Raw genomic sequence first — 26,916 nt, 5'->3', positions numbered from 1 at the left:
AGCCTGGCCCGGGGCATCCTTATAGAGGGACAAGCAACCTGAGTAATGGAGCGGAAGTTTAGTTTCCTTTACATTCAACAACCGATTGGTTGTGAAGCTGCAACTTCGTATTAAAGAACTTACTAATATTAGTCATAATATTAATAATGCTGTGGCTTGTGAATCTGTACTATAGTACTCCACAATTTTAGACTTGCAATCAAACAACTCTATCAGCAAATCAGCATATGAAATGTATGTTCAATTGGATTCAGATCAGTTGAACGACTTGGCCAGACAAACATTTTCCAGTTTTTGGCTTTGGAAAAAATTCATTGTATAACTTTTTTTGTAAGCATAAAAAGCTAGACACCATGGGAAACATCATGATTGAATTCTGAGTGTGATTTAGAGCCATCAGTAGATCTCTTAAACTCTGTATATTTAAATGGTCTTACACGAAAATGCAGGACAAACACCCACTGAATTGGTTAATGCAAATACACAGTAGAACACAGGTGAACCGTTTGGCACATTGACCTAACAAGCTCATTATTTGGTCTCACTGGCTACAAGCACCTAACAAGAGCTCACTTATGGAGAAGTGGAAATAAGTGGCCAGAGTGCACTGTGGTCCCCCAAGAACCAATCAAACGGAGAGCAAAGGCTATTTAATCAGGCCAATGGCAATTAGATCACAGGACAACAACAAGAGAGCCAAACATAATTGGTCACAAAAGGTTTTGTTTTTAAATCAGCACAAACAACAGGGCGGTAATGAAAACAATGTTAAGTTTTATCCAAACAAGCTAATGCATTATTACCACCCCTTGGGAATTTTCCATAGCGGTGGAAAGATGGGTTCCCTGGGAATGGGCATTGACCAGTATTTTTGCTCATGTGTTTAATTTTAAAATAACACAGAGGCAGATGTACTTTTCTTTGTTTTCGCAAGGATCGTCACATAGATCTCGACAATCCCAAAAGGCTACGTGAATGTTAAAGCCATTTCTGTGCTCCTTCGCTGCTAAAATTCTGAATGGATTGCTTGCAAAGTACATGAAAAATTACACACTGAGACAATTTGTGTGCCGTAGTAATATGCTGACTATACAGCAGCTCTAATTTAACATGTACCTTAAGCTCTCGCAAACAGTTATTGTTGCTTTTGGTTGCTATTTCAATGGTGGAAATAACTAAAAAACAACAAAAACAAACAAACCTGAGAAGTCACTGCAGCAGTGGTAATTAAACAATGACTCCATACATGTTATTACATGCTATTACATGTTATAGATTAATGCAAAATAACATCTGCAGGAGCTAAGACCTCAAGAGTGCAACAGCACCCAAGGATTTCTGGAAGCAGATGGCTCTATTTGTCTATTTCACACAAGTAGAAGGTGACCACGTGAATCTGACACTACATGACATTTCAAACTACTACAAAGATTAGCATTGTCCTTACTTACATATCACATCATCAGAGCAACAGTGTACAGAAGGATACTACAAAAATGTCACCACGTGTTATTGTGGAAAAAAGTACATTACATAGTAAGAAATAAACAAATATGGAATAAAAAATTATGGTAGCATTTAACAGCTCAATAGTTACAGTTATGTCACTGTGTTTGTAAATACTGTTCTTAAACCCAATGTAAATGTTATGTTGTGAGAGGTGCTGGGGAACTGGAGAAAATGCATGGGAATGGACATGAAGGAAATTTTTATTGTGCTGAAGATCAAGTCTCTATGAAGAAATGGTCTGCAAGCTTCAAAACACAAAACCATAAGATTTATTAAATATCCACAAAATTTAACATTTTTTGATTATTAAATTAAAAGATCACTTTTTTGAGGCTTTTTAAATATTACATCAGTTTATGCAAGTGTTTTTGATTGTACTAGTTTTTGTGTGGAATAAAGGATGTTTTACATACTTCCAGAAGTTTCTGATGACCTCCCAGGTTTACAATAGCTGGTAATGGAACATTCAGGGATTTATTATCTAAAGCAAGAAGATACACTTTGAGCAACTAAAAATCAGTTTGTACATGATACGATGTTCCCAGAGTCTGAATGCATGGATTTAATAGTGTTTATATACTAGTCAGTTACTTTACGTTTTTGAAGAATAATCAGGTAATATACGCACATACAACCTCGAAAGGCATAATCCCATAATTCCCCTATATCTGCTATTGAAAAGCTGGGAAAACATCACAAAACTATACATCTCAAATGTCAAACAGAAAAACCAATCAAAACATTCACAAAAAGTGAAATTATATCAAAAATTGCAGAAAGCAAACATCCCCCCCGAAAAAAGTACGCTTGGACATCAGGGTTCACTGGTCACCATCTAATTATATACTATGTACAGTATAGCAGTGACTTTTAAATTAATGCGCATTGAAATGATAAATATTTCCAGCTGTTGGCTGACATCTGACATTTGCCATGGGATATTTCTCCACTCAAGCCTCCCATTTCAATTAATCCACAATGTAAACAGAACAAAGAACAAAAAAAGAACTGTGTGTGTATAAATTAAGAGAGAGGTTGGCCAAGCCCCACAAAGTTGGCACAAACTGGATTCCCCAGTCAATATGCCTACATACCCGGAGATGAAAGCAAATATCAAGAAGCAATATAAATGGTTATGGGTCGTGTAACAATGTAGGTTCTCATGTTATAAAGACTCGTTGAGAATGATGCAAATTGATCTGACACGACAAAGTAGCTCTGTTGTGTCTCAATAGATTACCGATTGTGTATCATTTACATTGGATACATACAAAGATTCTAAAGTGTCACGGAAAATAAAACATGGTGTTTTCTTTTCCTCCTCTAAACAAAGGACAACTAGTGTAGGGTGCACTGATTTATGTTTCATATGAGGTTCCAATCCTAGTCTGCTGCTAGACTCAGAAATCCACTGTGACAAAGCAGCCTTTTGTTTTCTGCAATGGAAAGTACCCCCAGGGCTGTGGAAGCCTTGCAGGGGAAGTTGAAAAAAAGCAAGAAAATACGGTGTAAAATATCTATGATAATGCGTGCATGTGCGCCTTTTTATAACAATTACATTGGCCAGACCCATCCCTGTGAAGCACTGCAAAAATCTGTTATCCTAGAAAGAACTAAAGAAAATAGATTCATCTGAACACCTCAAGGCAGAAAAACTCCCAACTGTGAATGTAAATGCAATCAGACTTTACCAGTACTTTATGCTAATATGTACCTGTACCTTGTACTTAATACTGCAGTCGGCATTCATTGGGTTTTATAAAAACAAGGACAACTGGACTAAATTAGACATTGATTCCAACCTCTTTTGGTTCCGTAGACTTGAATGATACACATAATATGTCACACAACTCTTTTTTATTTTTTGTTCAGTCCTATAACTAGGCGCATTTATGTCAGCGCGATAGAGGGCATGCTACTTGAATCAGAATATCAAACGAGTCCCCATTAAATCCGGCGTGTATCTCCCCCAGCAACACGTCCCGAGGTCCCACCGAGCAGAACTCCTCCGCAATTAAAACATTTCCTTTTCCCAATCTCGTGGGGTGTATCCAAAACTCCCGATTTGACTCACTCACTTATTTTTTTTTGTCCTTACGTGATGGAAAAGGCGGGAATGTGAACCGGAAGCGAGCGATGGCGCGCTGCGGTGAAGGTCTTCCCCGGGTCCCGGGTCGATGCGCAGCGCCCCCACAGCTCTACGGCGTGCGCCACAGAAACGCCCGACAGAGGAAGCGGCGGCCCGGGACTTTATCTGTCGTTCAGCCGGGGCGAATCCGTCCTTTCCTCCTCCTCTTCCTTCTCGTCCTTGGCCCCTATGAGTCTCTGCCTGGCAAAGTCTTCGAAGATGATGTCGTCATCACTGGGGAAAGAACGACAGTTAACCAAAAGACGTTTGGAGCGCGCCGAGCCAAAATGCGTCCCACGACCGGGACACACAACTCCATTCCTGGACTGGCCGGTGTGTGGGCGGTACAGGTTTTTGTTCCAGACAATTAATTTTTTTAATGGCTGTATAGACCAATGCTGGCTCTCTGCTGTCAGACCATTAGTGCAGTCTGGAGCAGTGGATCACAGTGGATCACAGCAGATCACAGCGGGTCACAGCTGGTCACAGCCGGTCACATCATGCGCACAGAACAGCAAGCAGGTTACTTTTACAGGCATGAGTGCAACATACAGCAAAAGCAGTGTTGTGACATTCCTATCGGTGCTCACTGCTGCAGCCTCTACTATCAATCTGGATGAGAGCAGATGAGCATGTACTTCAAAAGCACATCACGTCTGCTGCTGCTTCTCACCACATCGCATTCGGCAAATAAGACATTCGTGAATATGAAATATGAGTGGGAGCAAAGACGACGGGTCACATGATACCTGAACGTAACGGTGGCGTTAGTCTGCCCCTTAACGCACACGCAAAGGGGGCAGAAAATTAACCCTCATGCAAAGCGTGCATTACGAACGAGTCAAACAGAACGCCATGCCACACAAGCAAAATACTTACTTTGTCTCAAACTGAATCAAATTTGTGTCTATGGGTGCTTCAATGTCTGGAACTGGGACAGAAACAAGACCAACACAGAATAGTAAGCAAAGGCACAGAGAGTTTGTATTGCACAGGCAGACTAGCAGAAAATGGATGGCTGTTCTTATAATTATTTCAGAATTGAACTGTATGTACCAGTGACACTGAGAAATGTGCTATATAATATATGAAAACACACTGCAAAATATGAAATATTTCTGCTTTGGTCAATATGGTAAATCCAATGAATGCTTTATGAAGCAGAAATGACATTATAGTATAATATATGAGTGCCTCCATATGTTCAAATATATTATTCATACATTATATTTTATTATATTCGATATATGATTTTTTAAAAAGTTGTTGCATATGGGATATACAATATTAGAATTTTATCCACGTGAACAGCTGAATATTCACTGAAACAAATCAAGCACTCAATCTTGACAAGACTACAAAAGCAGTATACTGTAAATAACAAAGCCATGTTACAAATAAAAAAATGTGGTACAATCGTTCTTAAATCCAGAAGAACATTATTATGCCTTTCCCCTGTACATGTGAAAACCTTGTGCTTAATTTTTTTGAGGTACACAGACAGGGATCTATAGAATAATCATATTCCCACTGCAATTCATCCAGAAGAAACCAGCTGAAGCATAAGATGTACCATCTCTGTAGAGCGACTCCTCAATCGGCTTGGGGTGCATTAGCGTGAAAGGAAGTTCGACTGCAACATCGCTGAGGAGTAGAAAGGAGAATGCACTCAGTACAACGCTGTGCGTGTTTCAAAGTCATGTCAAATATCATCCTCTCAGTCTTCAGAATGCAATCGGCTGATAAGAGAACCAGAAAACCTGAAATATTTAAATTACACTTAACACCTGAGCAAAACATTCAAGCCCAAGTTGTTGTCTGTTCCCTCTGTGAGTTCTGCTTGTAGCGAACAGCTCATAGCAGTCTTAAGAGTTGAAAGTAGTATGATTTGGAAATTGGAAAATGGAATTTGGCTTTACGCTTGACATTAGCATGAAACACGGGCATATATCCGAGGACAGATACCTTGATGCAAAATCTCCCAAGAGTCTGTAATGAAAGATGAGTAAAGATACTTTAGTCAGGAATAGTCTCTACACAGAACTTCTAAGTCAGAACACAGCTATTATAACCAGCTGTAATTTAAACCTGGTGATTGTTTTTAAATTTTTTTATTACACATATTTATTAATGCATTATTTTTGTTGGGAGAATGTAAACTTTGTTTCTTGTTTAGTAATGAAGTGTTTCACTTTGAATAGAGACAGGCACATTCTAGCAATACAACAGCACTGTGCGACTAAAATGAATGAATGTTAAAATACGAATTTAATTTAAAAAGTCCATACCCGCCTCGAGACACCACCAGCTTCACTTTAACCTTGTATGACACAATAATGCCCAAGATTTCTTTATTGGCTCCTTCTCTTAACCTGCGTGAGAGAGTTACAAATTACAGTGCAATAATCAAGAAATGAAAGGGCCATCCATTTTGTCCACAAATGAAGTAACACACCCACGTCTGAATGTAATTTTCTTCTGCCATAAAGGGTACCATTAGGGAATCTGGCTCTTGTGTTTTTTTTAATCATCTATTGCTGCATGAGGCATTTTCTTTATTCTGAAATATGACAATGCAAATTTTAAATAAATGTTTTTGTGATAGCATCACATGTATAAGATAGCATGTCCAGTGCTGCTGAAATATGTGTGTGTGTGTCCGCGAGTGTGTGTGTGTGTGTGTGCGCGTGTTTGTAACTGTTGCGCAGGGAGTTATGTGAGAGAAGACATACTCACAGTGTACTAGAGGCTAAATTTGTGTCCTCGTGTTTGAGTTTTCCATCTAAGGCCAGCCCCCGTTTCTCCCGGTTGTTGGCAAGGAAAGGTGTGAGAGTGTACACCTTGCAAAATGTGGAACTTGGAGCTACTATATCACTAAGGGAAAAATAAATAACAAGATGAACAACAATAAATCATGTTAATGAAGTACAGAGAGGAATAGCACACTGCATAAAACAAAGAGTGTGCGACAGAAAGACGGGAATAAAATCAGGCTTTTGGCTAAATGAGCAAAGCCTGTTTGGAAAAGATGCACATAGCTATCGTATATTCTCTCACAAAAGAAAAGCATGGGATTGCTGAAATGATAATGTTGGAATTGCTAATGTTATCGTGTTGTAAATGGGAATGTTATCATGATGAAATGGGAATGTTATCATGTTGTAATGGTATTATCATGTTGAAATGGTATTGTAATCATGCTGTAAGTTCCAATGCTATCATTTACTCACTCGGACTCCTCTGTTGCAACTGGGCACTTGTACTGTGCGGTGTTGAACAGGCAAATATCCGCATACTGACGCACTGCAAGGACACAAAATGCAAGTTCGGTTGACAATTACTCCACACAGGATGTTACATATTTGAAAATAAAGGGTTTTACTGACCTGAGATTTTCATTTTCTTCACGGTCTTATTCGTATTGTTTGTGACATGAACATTCACATTGATTGGCTCCCCGTGGTAGTAAATCTAGGAGGGGGGGAAATAAACAAACTGTAAAAACATTCTTCACCATTTTTCTCTCAGTCTGGAAAGAGCAGGGCTGGGGGTCCATCCTAAGCTGTTCAGAAAATTTACTGAAATGAGATGGTGTTGTCGCGGTTGTCATGGTTACAGTTATCTATGCCAGGTAAGGACTTTCACCTCTTTGTCCAGGGAAGCCTCCAGGTGCAAGGACTTGTCAGACATGAGGAACTGACGTGTGGTCTCGGCCACGGGCTGCGGACCAGGCTTCTCTGGGGCGTACTGAACTTTCCTAATGACCAGACGCACAGAATTCCTACAAACAAAAAAAAAAAGAGAAACCACAAACACGCTGAGGGTCATGGGAAAAAAGTTACATTACTGGCATTTCAGAAGGCACTGAGGGTCATGGGACAAAAATAAATAAATAAATCACTGATGAATTAATGAGCACAAATAATTGCCACTTTTAACTTTAATGTCTGACAAAACACAATTTTTGTAAAGATGCACAATGTGCATCTTTACAAAATGGCTGACTGCTATTCTCTGTCTGCATGGCATGATCTGTTGTGATTGTTTATGTCATTGTAGGTGAAGCATAGGTTACCTCTTGTGAATTTTCTCTTCAGAATTTTCAGCACAAAAAGCCTTAACTTCAAAGTCCACACCACATGCCTTAAAAGGAGGAAAAGAGGAAAGCATTTATTCATTGAATGAAAATCTCCAAGAGATTTCTCACCAGTGGCTATTGTACAGCTGAAAAAATACACAAATTATTATGAAAATGTTTTACATTTCATTGCTGTCCTGTCTGCAACACAGGATTTCCTTTACTTTTGCAACGTGCAGACCTGTGTATTAGGCATTTCCCTGTAAACTGTTCAAAGTGAAGAAAAGCCATTTAGCAGATGCTTTTAACCAAAGTGAATTACAAAAGTGCATTTCACATGGTAAACAAACACCCTAAGAGCTAACTGCAGTTACAATCATACAAGCACCACCAACCAGGTAGACAAGATAACTCTAGGTCAAGTCAAAACAAAGTCTAGGGCAGTTTCTTGGACATGGAACCTGTAAACTGTTCAAAGTGCAGTGTAGTATCTTGGATTTGGAGCCGATAAACAGTTCAAACTACAGTATCTTGGATTTGAAAACTAAACTGTTCAGTGTGCAGAGTAGCTTCTTGTACTTGGAAACTGTCATACATTCAAAGTGCAGTGTAGTTTCTTGGATTTTGGACTTGTAAACTGTTCATACTGTAGTGCAGTTTCTTGGATTTGGAATCTGTAAACTGGATTTGGATTCAGGGTACCTTTCCCGTGTCCTCCGGTCCAGGCTGAAGAGTAACTGAGCAAGGAAGATTGGGAGGAATCTGAGGAAGGAATTAGGATATGGAAACGTCAGTGTGGGATATTATGCAGTGGGGTGTTTTTTTAAACTGAATCTGTAAGTGCTGTGACAGAAAATACTGAGGATCGTGAGAACTGCAGGTATAGATGAAGGGTTTTTACAGAGCCTGTGAAACCATTCAAGTAAATCAGTGTAGCTTCTGATATTTAACCAGGAATTTTTTGTAGACTTTGGCAAATATGTCTACTTGAATCCCAACACATATTCAGGAGTGTTTCCTTGATTTGCAGCTGGTGCAAAACAAAGAACATTCCTGTCAGCAGACGATTGTTGAGAATTTATTAACTACTTTTTACCTCAAAAGTAAAAGGATAAGCATGTTCCCCAAGCTTTTTAATCAGGCGCTCCTGAAGACGGGTTAATGATTTTTTTTCTTCAGGCACAGGTGGAAATGTCTGGATATTGGCTACAAAGAGGTCCTTTCGAAATGTCAATCCCAAAACATCCAGGTCCTCTCTGCCATAGCGGAAAGCACAGGTCAGGGTCACGAAGACTGAAAGAGAGGAGTAGAAGAGCCAGAATCAGAGGGCTGTGTTAATGATTATCATAACCGGAATGCACATGCACTCTAATATATATATATATATATATATATATATATATAGTGTACAAGTTTCTATACCATTCAGGGACACTTAAAAAAAACTCATAACATGAGTGTTTCTGTGTAGGTATCACTCAAATGACAGGATAGGACAACACAACTACTATATACCATTTAACACTGGAAAAAAACAACACAGCAGCATCAAATCTGAGAGATAATTCTTTTTGAAAAAAAAAAAAACCTTGAGGTCAAGAGTCCTTCTCACCTTTTCTTTCTTTTAAGTACTCTGGATCAATAAGAACCACGCCGTCTAGAGGGGGGGGAAAGACGATGATGTGTCAGGTGGGTTCTCAGACTTTGCCTAACCACTCACGGCTGTTGACATGTTGAGAGACGTGAATCATGAGTCCGATCAAACGGAATTGATTGAACTCAGCAGATATCCAAGCTGCAGCAATGCTATTGCTGATGCCGTGCCGCTTAATAGCTAGAATTATGTTATTACACCCCAGTGTTGATGACCTCAAAAAGAACAACTGTGTGCTGTAAATTGTCATTACATTAGGTAATATATAATGGTGTACCTCATTTGAGAGCCACGTTTCTCACATCAGTGAGATTTTGAGTGGTTACTGTAAGCCTAGGAGGCAGAGGAAGAATTCTGGGATACACCCCTGACTATGGTTAGGGCCAATTCCATTTTGATTCAGTAAGTTTCATTAACAGAATATCAGATTCTGTTAATTCCCATAATGCTCTGTGAAGATTTATCAATTGATTATGTGAATTTCAGTTCATTGTCATAGCAATGGAATTCACCCCCAGCCCTGTCTGGTAGCCCAAAGCTTTCACGACCAACTTTTTCATCCACTCGCCACAGTAGCTGGTGGAATCCAAAAATTCACAAGCCAATGTCACCCTTTTACCAGACAACTAGACATTTAGAATAGCACAGGACCTCCAAGTGATGAGTGGTTATCTGCCAAAGTGGCTGGTAGAGTAGACGAACGTACCAGCCACAGATAAAATTTACCAGCATTTAGCTGGTGGCTGGCGTTTAGTTCCCACCCTGGTTCCAACCACCCTGGATAGGAATACTGTATGCCTCAATGAGATGCAGTACTTAACCTGAACTGCCTCTGTTAAGTAAACCACTAGATATTACAATGTAAAAATGTTGACTTTGCAACTAGCAACATGCTAAGCAGATAGCACAATGTAATTAACAGTGTGAAGTACAATGCTGGCTTTACCGACAGGCTCCACAATGTCCACGTGGTCGACAAAGTCCCTCTTCCCCAGATACACTGTGAGCTAAAGAATTATACACAAGTAAAAAATAACATTACATTTTGGGCATTTTGTAAATGGCAATGCTCTTATCAAGTGCAGCATAGACAACTCAGCTTCAGTGTCAAATGTATCATCAATATAACAAGACGTGCTTGACAGGTTTAGAATGATCCATTCTTTGCTGAACATTTGTATCTTATGGGAATCATCATCTCCCTCCAGTGCAGATTTGGAAAATGATATATACAGTATATATAATTGCGTTACACACCATGTCCAATAGGTGGCAGTAATTCCAAAGTCTAGCATCCTCTCAATGATATATTACAGCGAATACACAAGACATGAGACATGGCAATCTCAGTTATTCTTGAACAATTTTAGTGCTACCAACACTACCAGAAAGTGTAATATTTCACGACTACCTTTTCCATTTTTGTCTTTGGTAAATTGATAACGTAAATAATAATACAAAATATAATAGGCTAATAATAATAACAACAACAACAATAATAACAAACTACTCACCTTTCCATTTGGGCTTGCTTTTTTGAAGACTCTGCAAAAGAGAGCATAGAAATGAATGCTCAGTGTTTGTACAGTGGGGCTCGAATACGAGAGCGTATGATCAGAAACACAAAATCACGGAGCAAACAAACTAGAAGTGTTAAGGCATGAAATGAGTCGAAGGAAACGAGTCAGTGGGCATACACGAGATCTAATCAACAAACAAACCATGAGGGCTAGACGGGAATCGGAATCAATCCAAAGATAGATTCGAATACGCGAAATCAAACGTACCAATCACTAAACACCAACCACGAGTTCTAAGAGCTAGTCTCCGCTGGTAGGTGGCAAACGGCGGCCATTTTAAGCCGAGTAACTGGTAAATGTGATGAACACAACACAAACTTATCACTGGGGTTGGAACACTCGGCATCCATTATACTTGCAAAGGTAGCATCACAAACGTATGCCTATTTTTGGTTTTCATTACGCAGTAGTAATCAGACTTTTCAGGTTTGTGTGTGCATTCCACTAAATAGCTTTTGAGTTTACAGACCTGCTCAGATCGCAAATTTGCATTTTATTGCCGATGTTGAGCAGTTATGGAAAATTACCCACTGCTTTGTGAGGCATAGGCCTAACCTCTGCGAAGATTTAAAACTTTTTTTAACTTCATTTTTCAATCGCGTGTGGTTATTTAATTATATCATTTTGGCACGTTTATATTCCCACGACTGTTTCCCCCTAGTATTAATTTGGTGAAAGACTGAGTAATATAGTGATCATAGAATATTTCAGAACTAGACTATCGATGTTTGCACAACAGCAATACCACCTGCATTGCCGCACTTCGCGCAGGCCTACTTGTCCTTGGGCCCAGCGTAATAAACCTTTCGTTATCTTACGGAGGGTTTAAAAAGCGGACTAGCTCTCGCGCATTTTCTCCGGCGGCGTTTGGAGCGTTGCCTGAGCGTGACATTCTATCACTACATAATGGCCTGGAATGCAATTACCACACGTCCCCATCTGTTAAGCCTTAATGTTGCCATAAATTAACAAACGCGTCTCCGGAAGCCACATTAGATTACAGCTCAAGACCTTTGCCATTCCTGCTCTTCTTAACGAGAGTGCCATCTTTAAATTGTCAATAACCGAAAAATGCACACCGGAAGCAATAAAAAAATAAATCTGAAAGGTTTTTTTTTATTTTTTTTTTAACAATACGACCAGATAAACCCACAATAGCTTGCTGATCGGTTTACATTTCTATTCAAATAGACACATTCAGATAGCAACATTTTTCTTTTTTAAGTCCCATCTGGAACAGCGTTCTTCAGGTAGCCTCCCTAAAACATCCTGGAATGTCAGAAAGTTCTCTGAGGAAGACAGCAAACAAGTTCTCCACCCAACCCATTCAACAGCACTCAAATTCAATTTAAATTGAATTAATAAAAGCTTTATTGTCCATTATTTTATACGGCAGAGGCCTATATATTGCAGTGCCCCCCCCCCCCCCCCCCCCCCCCCCCCCCCCCCCCCCCACACACACACACACACACTTTATTCAGATAGCAGGAGAGCAGAGAGGGTCAGAGACGGATATGGGATTGCAGGGCAGTTCAGGTGCCATGGTGGGGAATCAACCCCCACTGCACAGAGTGATAAGTATATGGGGTTGAGTCTCTACCCACCCTACAGGTCTGTGGCACACAGCCTTTCCAAGTGATTAACATCTAAAGTATTCTTTTTTATGCTTTTCTTCAACAGCCACTCTTTAAAGAGTGCAGGGCAATATGACCCCTGTCTGGAAAATCTGACAATTTAGTCCTTTTAAATCAGTCAGGGTGCTAAAATAGATCAGATCATTATGGGTGACCAGGCAACCATGAAAGGTGAGTTTTGAATTCAAATCGGTGTGAGAGGCATTGGAGAAAAAGTCCTAATAATTATTTATCCTGCCGTTTCCAAGGATGTCATGTCATATTAACCAAGAGAGCTTTCAGGAGACTCCACTGTATCCAAATCGACTCATTACTGCTTAATAACTGTATAGTAATTGTACTGTGGAAAAGTGCTTTTTTGACATACATTTTTAATGATCGCCCATTCTTAGAAATAGTCTGTGCTTCATTTTGCAGTGATCAATGCACTCCCTCAGCCACAGGCTTACAATACACATGCAAAATACTCACCTGGCTTCTTCAAATGATGATGATGATGATTATTATTAGGGGTCCAAGCACTGGGTCCAAGAAGTGCAGGAACACTATTGTGTTTGTTCCAATTCTCATTTTTAAAAAATTTCTGCACAGCAAAAACAGCATATCATAAAGCAACCAAACTTGGCAGCCAGGTTCCTTATAGTCACTCACTACTCAAGTTAGAAAAATTACCCCAACTGGCCAGAGGGTGGTGCTGTAGCAAGGCAAACCTCTTTTTTGGCCTATAAAATGTGAATTGTTCGGGCTGGAATCACTATTTTTTTTCCCAGATTCACTGTCTCCAAATGAACAAAAAAGCCTCTTGGACCAAAATGGTGAGCCATATTGGATTTTCCGCCATTTTGAATTTTAGGACTACAAACTGTAACACTCTATTCAATTAATAGTGTGCGCTATAACTTCTAAAATAATTACCTGATGGAGGTCAAATTTTGTGGATTGCATCTTGATCAAAGTTTCTTATAAAGTCGACAAATCAATAGCTCAAAAAATATGGCCATCATAAGCCAATCAAATTTCAGCCTTGCATGCTGCTTGGACCCCATGATTGCCACTTGCAGCTATATTTTCTTAGTATTATGATCATTACCATTGTTATTATAATTATTGTTGTTATTAGTTGTAGTAGTTGTAGTTTTGTAATATGAAATTGTCACAAACACAAGTGGTGATTTTATTTATTTATTTATTTATTTTTATTTATTTTATTTTTTTTTTGGGTGGGGGGGGGGTCACAATGGCATGTAATACATGTTGAAAATCTGATGAAATGAGGTCATCATTCTAAACCACCACATGAGGAGAACCCACTCTTAATTTTCATGAGCAAACAAGTAAACATATTAACAGTACAACCCAAGTTTACAACCCTCTGCTAGAATTGAGGTTGCAATGGGTTGATCATCATCATCAGATTGGAAAACAACTTTAGTTGATCAATTTATTATTCATGAACCTTTATTTCATGGCCACATTGGTGAAATTTAAAACCTACTTGCAAATGAAACTTTGCTAGATCAAGCATGCCTGAGCATCAAGAGCAGCAGTGGGTGTTATTCCATGAAGGCAAACATATGCAGGGAAATTAAGTTACTATTTTAAACACTGCTCAGCACTACAAAAGGGTGCATGTGGCTTTTATGATTTGTTACTCAGATTTGGAACTCAGGCTTGTTACTTACTCAATGGCCTTCACTCAGGGCAAATGGTGCTGTGGCTTTTGTTTTGGCTGTGCGTCAGCATGGTTTTGGCTCCTTCAGTTGAGTAGCCTATGCCACTTTGGCTTTGTCTTAATTAGCCTGGCAGCTCCGATTAAGTCATGGGTGGGGAAGGTCTAACAGCTGCCAAACATTGCGGCAATATGAACATGGAACTAAACATGTAACTAAATGAAAACAACTAAAATAATGGGGTAAAAAGTTTGTGGTGCTCCCTCATCTTTTTTGTGTCAGATTTTGAGACCTTTGGGATCTGACAGTGTGTGTCAGTTTCTGAACAAAAACACAGTGAAACCGAACAATCGGATCATTGATGCCGTCATTGTGAATCAGCAGTCTGGCCAATATAGCACTCAGCAAAACAACAGGGCACTAGTCTCATGAAAATACACATCGTTCTGTTCAGTGGTCCGTTTGCAGAGAGACTGATGACGTAGCCAGAACAAGAATGATACAACAACCCTTGTGATTTTTAGTCATTAAAAAAGTTTAAAAGTTATTTGGTAAAAAAAAAAATTAGTTGTCATCCTTCCAGCTTAGTTCTGCCCAGCGTCATTCTCCCTGATAATCTTTGTAGATCAAAGTAACCATGGTGGCAGCCAGAAAAAAGGTGGGAATTTAACTGATTAAGGATCGTCAACAACTCTTCATGTTTATACTATGATTGACATGGCAACCAGGTGACATTTCCTGTTCGATGCTTCAGCCTTGATTACAGCTATTTCTTTGGAATGCGAATAACCAAATTATACACAGCTAACTTTAATCTTCCCTGATCACGCTGTCGTGGCTGCAGAGAGGTAAACTGTCTAAATGAAGGTAGTTTGGGCTTAATTAATCTCACATTGCTCTTTGACCTGACTACCTCCAAGATCAATTCTGCTGTTAAAAATCACCCATTGGTTCAATGCCTGTTTACAGGATTTGTTAACATTATTGGTATTAGTTAGGACTCCTTATGATTTTGTTTGTGGTTATTTCCTTCCAAAAAAAAAAAAAAAAAAAAAAAAAAAAAAAAAAAAATATATATATATATATTATAGTTATGGAGGCACATTTGGACTACCACCAAATCATTGCTATGGCAATCTGTTCTCTACCTGGAGTGTTCTAGCTGCCTCCCAGTTCATACAAAAAAAATATTCCCACTCCACATAGGAGCAAGCCTGAATGTCCTGATGTCAAACTCTAATTCCCGAACATTTTGATTCCTGCCCCAGCCCAACATACTAGTCAGTCAATCAAATCTTCACATTATAACAAACAGTAGGCTATATACTGTATGCCATTTTAAATCACATCTTATTTAAGAGATGCCAAGGAAATTGAATGGCACATTTTATTCATGATATAACTGAGCTGGAGTGTGTCTAAGACTGTGGACAATAACAATTGCTGTAAAAAGGCTTTAAACAAGTCTATGACATTTTCTAACCTGCTGTGCATGGGGCTTCAGTTATGCACTATAACTCAGAGAGTGGTTCCTACACAATGCCGTAAATAAAAAGGGAGGTTAGCCATTGACAAACTAGTCTTCAATGCACTGACAATATTCAATGCAATTAAGAACGACTAAACCCATAAGGTGTAATTTCTTTCCTGAGAAAAAAAATGATTAATTACAATTATACCTGTAAACTCCATGTTTACTTATGCCTGAATGACTTGTGGCGAGGAAGTTTTAACCGACCCGTGGGCTTCTGTGGACGGGGAGATAACAGTGATCCAAAGGAGCAGGATGGAGCCATTTCCAGAGCTACATACAAACAACTGGCTTTTAAAGATAATTCCCGAGTGGAACTGCCTGGTGATGCGAAGAGACGGATGATAGAAAGAACGGATGCCTTTCATTATGGCAGAGAGGTGAGGAGCCATTCCATGGATATAACACGATGCCACGGCTCGCGCAAGGTCATGGTAGCAGTTAAGCCGCATCCACCGGCAGTTACAAGCTTTAAAATTAAGTCCAGTCTTTCTTGTTTCAATTTAGTGCAGACTCATTTACCTAAAAATTTTAACAGCCTATAAAATCAAACGGAGAAACAGACATGTATCCTATGGGTAGGGAATTATAAAACGTATTACGCGTTAACCTAACTGATAATAGAATTGGAAATGTTAATTTAAAACGAATCGCTTCTCTTGACTGCCCAGAATAAACTATGCCGTTTACAAAGCTCCTGTGTTATAAGTCAGCAATTTTATGAGGCACCACACAGGACAAAATGTTATCTCGGTAAAAATGAGCGCAGTTTATTTTACGCCCGCATCGTCCCGATTTTCTGTAGATCCACGGTACGCAGGTACAAATAAAACATGGTTTGATTAAAGAATAAAGCACATACAATTTTACAGGATGAACTGGGTGGCAGTGTTAACCCCAATGAAGAGAATTAAAGGTCCGTTAAAACTATGACCCCATCGAAGAAAACGTAAGATTGCATGAGCAGCCAGCCCAAATATAGCTTTAATTAAATTGCATTGACTGAAAGGGAAAGACAAAAAATAAAAAATAAAAAAAATAAAATAAAACTGTTTGCAGGAGGTGTTCCATATATTATCGTGGGCGGAGAAACCACACATTATTTCACATCAACGAGGCATATCAAGGGTTTCTGTATTTAATAGGGGTGCTTGAATTTTTATATTTTTGTAGAGTACCTTTCTGCTTCTTATGATCGTTTAAGTTAGAGATTGGCGTTAGTGAGATTTTTTATTTATTTTTTAATTAATTAATGCAGTGTAGTATAATAACTAGGGATTGAAACCCAGCAGTTGCAAGTTCGGTACTTGGGTAAGGCACTACTGTTGTACTCTCAAACAAGATACTTAACCTGAAGTGCTTCAGTAGCTTTATGCATCCCATTGTATAAATGGATACTATGTAACGGGGATGGGGTGTTAGGATGATTCCAAGAGGCTGACAGGGGCCCTCCAAAAATATTACAACATTGGGTTGTCTGAGGTGGTGGAGCCCAATGCGACATCATTGCATGGGGCCCACAATCACCGACGGCACCACTGCTTGTTGGTTTGCAACAACCAAGGTGAAGGACTCGTATTTTGTAACCAATCAAACATGAATTTACTGACTGAGGACAGACCCATGCCACCTTAACACAACTCAGTTGGAGTTGCAACCCCTAAAAGTGAAAATGATAATAGCAAGAGCACAATCATAATATTAAAAATTGTATTGAAAAATGTATTTTCTGCAACTTAAAAAAATGACACTTGTGATATTTTCATCCTCAGTGAAGACATACCAGTACTGAGAATCAATATCATCATCTTAACCCTTTAAGGTGTGAGATCACAAATATGTGATTAGTGTGTTCTTAACTGAACATTCTAATACTGATGTAACAGTCACTACTGGTAATGGAGAGGAATGTTCTAAAAGAAGTTCTAGAATGGTGACTTGGAATTTTGATAAAATGTTCCAAATAAATTATAAACAAAAATAACTACTCTTCAAAGGGCTAGGCACAACTGCCAAGGTATTTCCTTTCAGCGCCCTTAAAATGAACTAAACAGGTCATGTAGCACCTCAAATTAAAAATAAAATACCCACTCATGATTTAGCAGGAAAAAACACTTTCCTGACACATTAGGTCTGCTCAAAGCCGAAAGCACATGACATTAGCTTCAAAACCTGCTTGATAGAGAACCACAAGGAATGCATGATTATAGCTAGCAAGCAAATAGTGTTTTCTGAAGAATTACTGAAATGCTTAGAAAATTCTGATGCTTATACAGTATATATATGAAATGTATAACAATGAGAGGTCTACTGTATATATACATTGGTGATGAAACTCAAATTGCAGTCATTTCTATACAGCTCTACAGAGGGGTTAAGTACGGTCATCCAGAAAGCATTTCTCACTTGTCAGTATCCTGGCATGAATTCCAGCTGTATTCCTGTAAATATCTGTCATCACAGCTTCCACACAAACCAGGATGACGTGACAACCAACTTTCAGGAATGCGCGTAGGCATTCAAAAAAGCCTAAGTGCACACATCTGAAATCTGAATCAATCTTTAAAATCTGCGGTTACAATTTTCATGGAAAACCGCCCAAAGACTACTACACGGAAGAGAGGGGGCAACTGGCAAGCTGCTCCGTCAGAGAACGATGGACGTAATCCCAGTTTTCAGCCTCCGTCTGAATCCATCCTGGAAACGGGATGACTGACTGCATTAGCGTTTCTTTCACCGCGGTCCCGGAGTACGGCTTGTGTCGGCTGTCTTTTGTAGCATCTCAGCTCGTAATTAATGTGGTTTGATTGAGCAGTTAATTGAATACTTGTCTGTATTTGACATCTCTCGGGAGCCATTTGCAGTGAGTCCTTGAAGAAGGAAAATGTCACCGAATTAGTGTTCATTCTATTAAATAGGTTTTTACTGGTAGGCGACCCTTGCAAATAAATGAATAATACAAATACATATTGTGACTGAATGTTATTGGTCGTTTAAATAATGGGGATGTGGTCAAAATTTAGTTGATTTCCAGTCTAACTTGACCAGTTGTTGACAGGTATTAGTGAAATATCTCAAGTTCTCCCTAGAAACCTATTAATGCACAGACAGAGCTCTGTACAGAGCCAGAAAAAACTACCCAAGGAGATATTGGCTCTTTAAACTCAAATCCAGGACACAGGAGCCAAATCAATTTTATTGGTGCCAAAACCTCAGTGTAAATGTTATTGGCTGTAGTGAGGGAATTATAGCTGTAATATTTCTAGTGTGACTTGTTTATAAGAAGCAAGTATTCTACTGAAAATTTATAGCTGGTCATCTGATGATGTAAATGCAAGATAACAATGGAATAGGCCTATATTATGCGTACCTCTTATGGCTTCTGAGATGAGTCTTAATCTAATATATATGGTCACTGTGCCCTGAGTCTCACACACACACACACACACACACACACAAACAGAGAGAGACAGACAGACACACACACACACGCACATGCAGAGACACACACACACACGAGCACACAAATGCAGACACGCACACACACACACAAACAGAGAGAAACAGACAGACAGACACATACATGCACATGCAAAGATGCGCACACACGCACACACACACACAAACACACACACACAGCCTCATTTTTCATAGTTCTACATGGTCCGTTCTAACACAATTACTCATGTCTCTTTATGCTGAGATAGAACTTTATTCTGTTCCTCTGGACTGAAACTGGAAACTGGGAGTGTAATAATCTATGAATGCTTAAAAAAAACCTACAGGAAGGTTGAAAATGGACATACAGCAAAGGTTACTGCTTTCATACTCAAATGTTTTTAAAATTAGTAGTATTGGGCTCATTTTCATGTTTACGAAAGTTGCACATTTGTTGAGCAGTTTGATCTAATATACGTACACAAACACACACACAATCAGACACACACAGATGCACACACACATACGCAGACAGACAGACCGGCAGACACGCACACACACACACAAAATCAGACACACACTGATGCACACAGACAGACAAACTGGCAGACACACACACAAACACACACACACGCGCACAAAATTAGGCACACTCAGACAGACAGACAAAATCACCAAGTATGTTTAGGCATTTGCCCCCATTGTTGCTATAGTTAGAAGTCATGTCAAATTAAAAGGTCAGATGTCATGATGACAAGATATCTGATATTTCTTCAAAATTATTAATGCAATAATTTTCACAAATTTACAGCTCCAGGTCCTATTTTAAATATTTCATATAGGGAGGTATCCTTCCAACCAACACAAGGATGACCTTCTGCAGACCACTCAGGGCAGAGCTGCCTTAAATCATTTAAGGTTGCATCTATGAATTTTACAAAAGGATTAAGTAACCTGCAGTCGGCCCTAGATCCCTGGAGGGGTATTTTTTGCTGACTCGGAGAGCTCTACATCAAGACACTTAAATAGTGGCCGTGTGTGAAGTGGTGTTTCTCCAGCGGTACCGACCGAACATTTCTGCCACTTAAACTCCTGGGTTGCTCCGTCTGGGACACAAACATTTGGATGTCTTCTTTTTGACTTTGTATAAATGCCTCCACAGGGGGCTGGGGTGGGGGTCTTGGAACACTAGAACAGTAAGTTGCAACAAAGAGGTTTCCTCATTTTTCACAAAAAGCAGCCCCACGGAAACGTGCCGGTTCTGTTTCCGTGGACAAACAGAGCTAAGGACAAACAGACCATCCTATTTGACTCTGTTTCAGTCTCCATATTGAGGGGTGTGATTAATAGGTAGTGTGGAAGCCACATGCGCTCTTTCCCCTGATTTTCTGTTACGGGGATCAGCAGTGACAGAGCAGCAGTGTGTGAACGGGGATTAACCAGAGCCCCGCGTACTCAGTCAGTTTAACGTCGCCGGTGTCAGGAAAGAAAATGTGTCTGTTCTCTCCAGACTGTGCACACACAGAGATTAACAGGAAGACTGCATACACAGGGATTAACAGGAAGACTGTGCGCACACAGAGATTAACAGGAAGACTGAGCACATACAGAGATTAACAGGAAGACTGAGCACACACAGGGATTAACAGGAAAACTGTGCACACAGAGATTAACAGGAAGACTGTGCATACACAGGGATTAAGAGGAAGACTGAGCACACACAGGGATTAACAGGAAAACTGTGCACACACAGAGATTAACAGGAAGACTGTGCACACACAGGGATTAAGAGGAAGACAGCGTATATTCAGGGATTCATGAAAAGAAATGCATTCGCTGTCAGCACTGTTTGACACTTACATTTAAGCATTTGGCAAACCAATTTAAACAGCTCACATTTTGTTTACATAGCAATTAAGTGATTGACACTGGTGCTGTTTAGGTTCACTACCTTGCTTAAGGTTACAAGGGTAATGCTCCACCTGGGAATCAAACCTGCAAGCAGAGTTACACGCCAAGTTTCCCAACCAGCATACCGTACTACTGCCCTTGTTCTCTTGTTGCTACATGAGAAATGAAAGGGCGATGGCACCATTAAGGTCAGAAGTCATTTCAGCTCCAAGTACCCTGTTGCTTTCAGAGCCCTAAACTGGGGTCCGGTTGCCTGTACTGTCATAAGCTGATTTTCTTCTTTTGGAGTTCTGGTCTGAACTCAGCTGGTGGAATAACATGGACAAAATAAACACCAAGCAAAGGAAAATAATGTATGCAGTTATGCATGCAAATACATGTAAATAAAAAAGTGAGCAAATTTAAACCAAAGAGGAAACATACGGTGACTGAGAGGACTGTGTTTGTGTGTACAGCCTCAAAAATATGTTGAGTTGTTTGGACTGTGTAACTGGCCAAGACTCTAAGAGAAGTTTTCGGAGGTTGCAATGACAAAATCTGTGTACAACAAAACACAAAAATCTAGGTGCCAATTAATGGCTTTACTCTTTGTGCAACCGGTACGCACGCACACACACACAAAGACACACAATTCAAGCCTTAATGAGGTACCTCATTTATATAATGGTGTGCATCTTCAGCACTGTTTTCCAAGCACAGTTAAAATGCATCGTTAAACGGTGTGTAAAGCTGAACTGAATTTATTACTGTAGATTTATTACTCTCATGCAGCTCATCCAACTTATTTTCCAAAAACATTTAACTTTTTGTTGCTTGACAGTGATCCAGATGCCACTTAGAGTAACACTCTGCTACCTACATTTTTATTTCCGAACACAAACATAGGAAATGTAAATTCAGTTTTTCTTATTAATGGGGAATTCTATCGCATTAGATCCGGGAAAGTAAAATGCTTTTGCAAATGAGAAATTCAAAGTTGCTCACAAGTTGATTACTTGTGGAAAGTAACGCAGTGGGTAGGGGGGGGGGGGGTGTTAAGTGGTGACTTTAGTGCCACATGGTATTGAATGTGGACTTATAGGTAAGGCATGTTTGTGACGGATATTTCTCACACCTATGGTGCTATATTCAATGTACATATGTACTGTAGCGGTTTAGAAAATATGATTTAAACATCTGATAAGGTATCATACAATCTGATACTTGTTTAAAGATGATTGTTGGTTATTACGCAACCTCCCAGTGCAAAAACGAAGGAAATTAATCACAAAAACTGTGCTTTAAGTGAAATTATTGAATTTGCTGAAAGCCTCAAAAGACTTGAGCTATCTTCCCGGTGGTGAGTGCATGTTGTTTGAAGTACAGTAGACATACACAGAGCTGTAGCTGTTGTCAAAGATCTGTGCCGATACACCTTGATGGAATGCAGGCTGATGTTAGCGTTAGGGCGGATCAATTTAATTTCCTGTCTTTTGAGGCTTTCGACAAATGCAAACGATTCAGTGATTAATGCAAATTATATCTTGAGTTGTTTGGACTGTGTGCAATTACCTAATGATCTAAGAGCAATTTGAGCAACAAGTCTGTCTACAACAATATACAAACATGTAGATTCCGATTAAAGCTTTTATTCTTTATGCCACACGAATAGACGCACGCACGCACAATTCAAGGCTTAATGAGATACCTCATTTGCATAATTATGAGCATCTTCAGCACTGCTTTCCAAACAAAAACATTTTTTTAATAAGCACAGTTTAAATGCACCGTTAAAAGGTTTATAAAGCCAAAGTGGATATATTGCTGCAGATTTATTGTTCATGCAGCTCATCCAACTTATTTTCCAAAAACCGGAACTACTTTACTGCTCGACAGTGATCCAGATGCCACTCAGAACAAGACTCAGATATAGACTGCTCTGCCATTCTGACCGCCACAGACCACACTGCTCTGCCTGCTACAGACCACACTGCCATTCAGCTACAGGCCACACTGCTATTTGGCTACAGACCACAACACTGCTTTGCCTGCTACAGACCACACTGCTCTGCCTGCTACAGGCCACACTGCTATTCGGCTACAGACCACAACACTGCTTTGCCTGCTACAGACCACACCGCCATTCTGCTACAGACCACACCATCACTCTGCAAAAAACCACATTACTGCTCTGCCTGCTACAGATCACACTACCTCTCTGCCTGCTACAGACTGCACTGCCATTCAGCTACAGACCACACCAGTGCTCCGCTACAGGCCACACTGCCATTCTTCAGCTTCCTGTTATAACTTTCGTCACACTAGGTATTCACGGGTGTATTTAACAGGTGCTGAAACAATGAGCAAATTAAATAAGCCGCTGGGTTGGCCTTCAGCTTGCCTTACACTGCACAGCCATGAAGCATGGGAACTGAGCATCCCAGAGCAGGGGCCCAGAGGGACCGTAATTAGGGACGGAAACAGAGGTCAGGATCACATCCTGTTGTGAGAACAATGCACTCATGCAAACACACAGACCCAGACCCAGACAAACACACACACACACACACCATAAAAGAAGCAAGTAGCAGCTTGTGAAAGCGTGCTTAGGCTACATAGCACTCATTCATTTAGATAATGAGAAAAATGTGATGCACGGTCCATATCGTCTCTAAGACAATGGAGGGTCTACCCACTGGTGATAAAAGATGCAATTATAGTAATCTTAAATTACTCAAAAATAAAAACAATTATTCATGATTCACGGTTAAGTAATCATCAGAGTTGGGGTTCAATTGAGACTTGAAAATTAACTGAATGAACAGGCCATAGGTTTCTATATGGAATTTACAATGAATCAAGTGAATTTCAATTCATTCTCCGTATAGGGTGAATTGAAATGGATTGGACCGCAACCCTGGTAACCCTAACAAAATGCAGACATCGGACACGCAACACATTTAGCCATCAGCACACATCACTGTAGACAGCAGGATGCCTCCGCATGTCTCTATGGTACCATAGATACAGTGCTCATACATATTTAATGTGCTCATAAAGCATACTGAGATGTTGCTTCTGTCCCGCAGATATGATAGCAGCACACATTTCTCACTCTTGCAGTTACCAATGCTCAGGGGACACAGCTTCATTGCAAAAAAAAAGTCTGTCTTAAGTGTTTCAATCTCACAATGAGCCTTAGTCTTTTTTTTCTTTCTCTCAAGTAGAAAATATTATGTTGTTTTAAGTTACTTTTTGCTTTACAATTGAAATTGTCCTACCCTATTGGCAAATTATGACAGTAGTAAAAATCTCACCTCATTGACAATCTGTTTGTCTTATTTAGCAAACAAGTAATAGAAAGATTTTAAGTATTAATATGACTAAAATGGTTAAGCCTTTCGGCAGAGGGTGGAAGCCACACACACCATGTGCTTTGCGATGGGTTTGCTCATCACATGTAAACTCTAGGCCTGTGGTTCTCAAAGTCGTCCTGGGGACCCGTTGTGTATACTGGTTTTCATTACAACCACAATTGCAATCCCAGAATTTTAACAAGCGGTTCCCATGTTCATATTGTGCTATATTGAGCTATATAAAACATCAGGGTTGGAGCAAGAAGCACTCTAGGCAGCAGACTTCTGATGTTAATATGCAAAAAATACTCAAGCTCTTACGTGAGCAAAAATCAAAGAAGCACAACTCTTTCATAGCAGAGGTGTTGTTAGGTATTTGCTTTATATAGGCTTTTTGTCTATATGGTTTCTTTGAATATAAGTAAGATGGAAAGAGAGAAAATAGAAAAGTGTCTTGAGAATGTTGGTTAAAAACAAATACATATGAATAATCTACTGCATCCATTTTTGACAGATAAACATGATGTATGCCCCCCATGCCTTCATTAAAGCAGATTTAAAAAATATAAATCTGAACTGCAAAAAAAATGAATGCCACTTTCATTGCTCAGCGTGATCTAGCAACGACAAATAGCAACCATTAAATGTGCATATTGTTTCAAAATGAAATATAGTTTTGCTTTAAAATTCCAATGATGCCCATTAATTCCAATAATGTTTCATAGGTGCTAGTAAGTAAACAGAACACAAGGATTAATACTGTCAATTATTTGAAGGAATTTTTCTGCAAACGAATGGGTCAAAGTACAAAGTACAAAGTATTTTGACCAAAGCGTGTCAGACAATGGGAGAATGTTTGCAGGAGGCGGTCACTCTGACCGAAATTCCCACGGACAGAACCGATGTTGGTCCTATCTCGAAACTGACACAGAAACAGTTCCCATTCTAAGCCACATCCCTCCCACACACACCTACTCCTCCTCCTCCCCAAAGAGCAAGAATCATACACTGATTTTATCTCTCGTTCTGATACAGTAGCAGACCATAGTTCCGCTGAGGCGATGACTTCAGTTATTTTCTTTTAAAGGGGTATATCCAGAACAGAGTGTGGTATATAGCTAGTAAAGGCAATTCTATATATATTTTTTTAAAAACCATTCCATTCTATTCTCCACAACATAGCAGAAAAAAATTTAAAAGCCTCAAAACACAGAGGGAGTTGAAACAATCTAGGGAATAGGACGTCGAATTCCTAAACACTACAGTTACGCTTGAGATTTGCGAATTAATGTGCACAATATTTCAGTTGACTGAACATCCGTCTGAGCACTGAGATCTGAACTTCCAAAGGCAGAGGAAATCACCTTTAAATAATCAGAGCTTCTATGAATCGTGCCTACTGAAGATGAGGTAGAGGAGAATACCACATCAAACACACACACGCACAGTCTCTCTCTCTCTCACTGCCAGGGCTCTCCATGGATGGAGCTAGGAGACGGGCTGAGCTGTGTTATTTTCTATGCTCGTGTTCTTTATAAATATGACAAAATACATACGTATGTACATTGTACGTGCATACACACACACACAAACACACACACAGAGGAAAAGAACAACACAGCATCGGAAACTCGCAGTTGCCTTTCTCTGCAGCAAAGAGCACAAGTGAGTACTAAAGATCCGTAACAGCCAGTACAAGACAGAGAGAGCACCAGCAGCAGCACTGACACACAGCCCATTTAAAAACATGCGCTCTGCTTACCTAGTGCCTCTGTCTCCCATGGCGACGGTCTGCGAGGGTCCAACCAGGGGTTTTCACCCCCCCCAGGATGGGAGAGGGGGCAGGAGTTATGGTGTACGGAGGGATGGGTGTGAGAGAGGAGGAGATAGGAGGAGAGATATTTGACTGTAAGACTGTGGAGGAGAGCCAAGCAGTGCTCTCTGCCACGCAGTTCCTCTTCTCTGTCCGGCTGAATCTAATTAAAACTGCATCTCTACTGCTTTTTACCCTGATCCCCACTCACAGTGCAGACAGGGCGCTTCCTGCACACACTCTGGAGCTCTCTCTCGCTCACTCTCTCTCTATCCCTCTTCCTCTCGCTCGCTCTCTCTCTCTCTCTCTCTCACCCTTCCTCTATCTTGCTCTCTTTCTCTCTCTTTATTGCTCGCTCCCTTCTCTCCTACCCTAGTGTTGCGTGTGCTGTTCTCCGATTGAGCCAAGGGGTAAAATCCAGTTCCGAAGATCAAAATGTGTGTGTGTGTGTGTGTGTGTGTGTGAGGTGGGGGCTCAAGAAATCCTGGAGATTAGCCTTTTACTGCAATCTTTCATTGCAGTTCTGTTCCTATGCTCTCTCTGCCTTTCCGTCTCTGTCTATCTCTTTACTCTCTCTTCTCTCTCCCCACCCACCCCCTGCTTCTCTCTCTCTCTCTCTCTCTCTCCCTCTCTGT

The 26,916-nt window shown here is 40.0% G+C and overlaps 1 protein-coding gene across 1 annotated transcript; it reads right to left on the bottom strand.

Annotated features, from left to right (window-relative positions):
- Positions 1–635: 635 nt before the first annotated feature.
- LOC118210114 (beta-arrestin-1-like) lies at positions 636–26,916 on the bottom strand. The gene is made up of 16 exons (XM_035385992.1): positions 26,231–26,916; positions 10,884–10,914; positions 10,316–10,376; positions 9,328–9,372; positions 8,812–9,008; positions 8,418–8,477; positions 7,713–7,780; positions 7,283–7,418; positions 7,024–7,108; positions 6,868–6,940; positions 6,374–6,511; positions 5,926–6,009; positions 5,603–5,626; positions 5,211–5,281; positions 4,517–4,568; positions 636–3,871 (listed from the first exon to the last, which is right to left on the bottom strand). Exons 1-16 carry the CDS (start codon positions 26,248–26,250, stop codon positions 3,760–3,762), a joined length of 1,257 nt encoding a protein of 418 aa, XP_035241883.1. The 5' UTR covers positions 26,251–26,916; the 3' UTR covers positions 636–3,759.

The sequence above is a fragment of the Anguilla anguilla genome, chromosome 12 (genome assembly GCF_013347855.1).
Source record: "Anguilla anguilla isolate fAngAng1 chromosome 12, fAngAng1.pri, whole genome shotgun sequence".
NCBI classification, from domain to species: Eukaryota; Metazoa; Chordata; class Actinopteri; order Anguilliformes; family Anguillidae; genus Anguilla; species Anguilla anguilla.
This window is presented reverse-complemented; position numbering and strand designations above follow the sequence as displayed.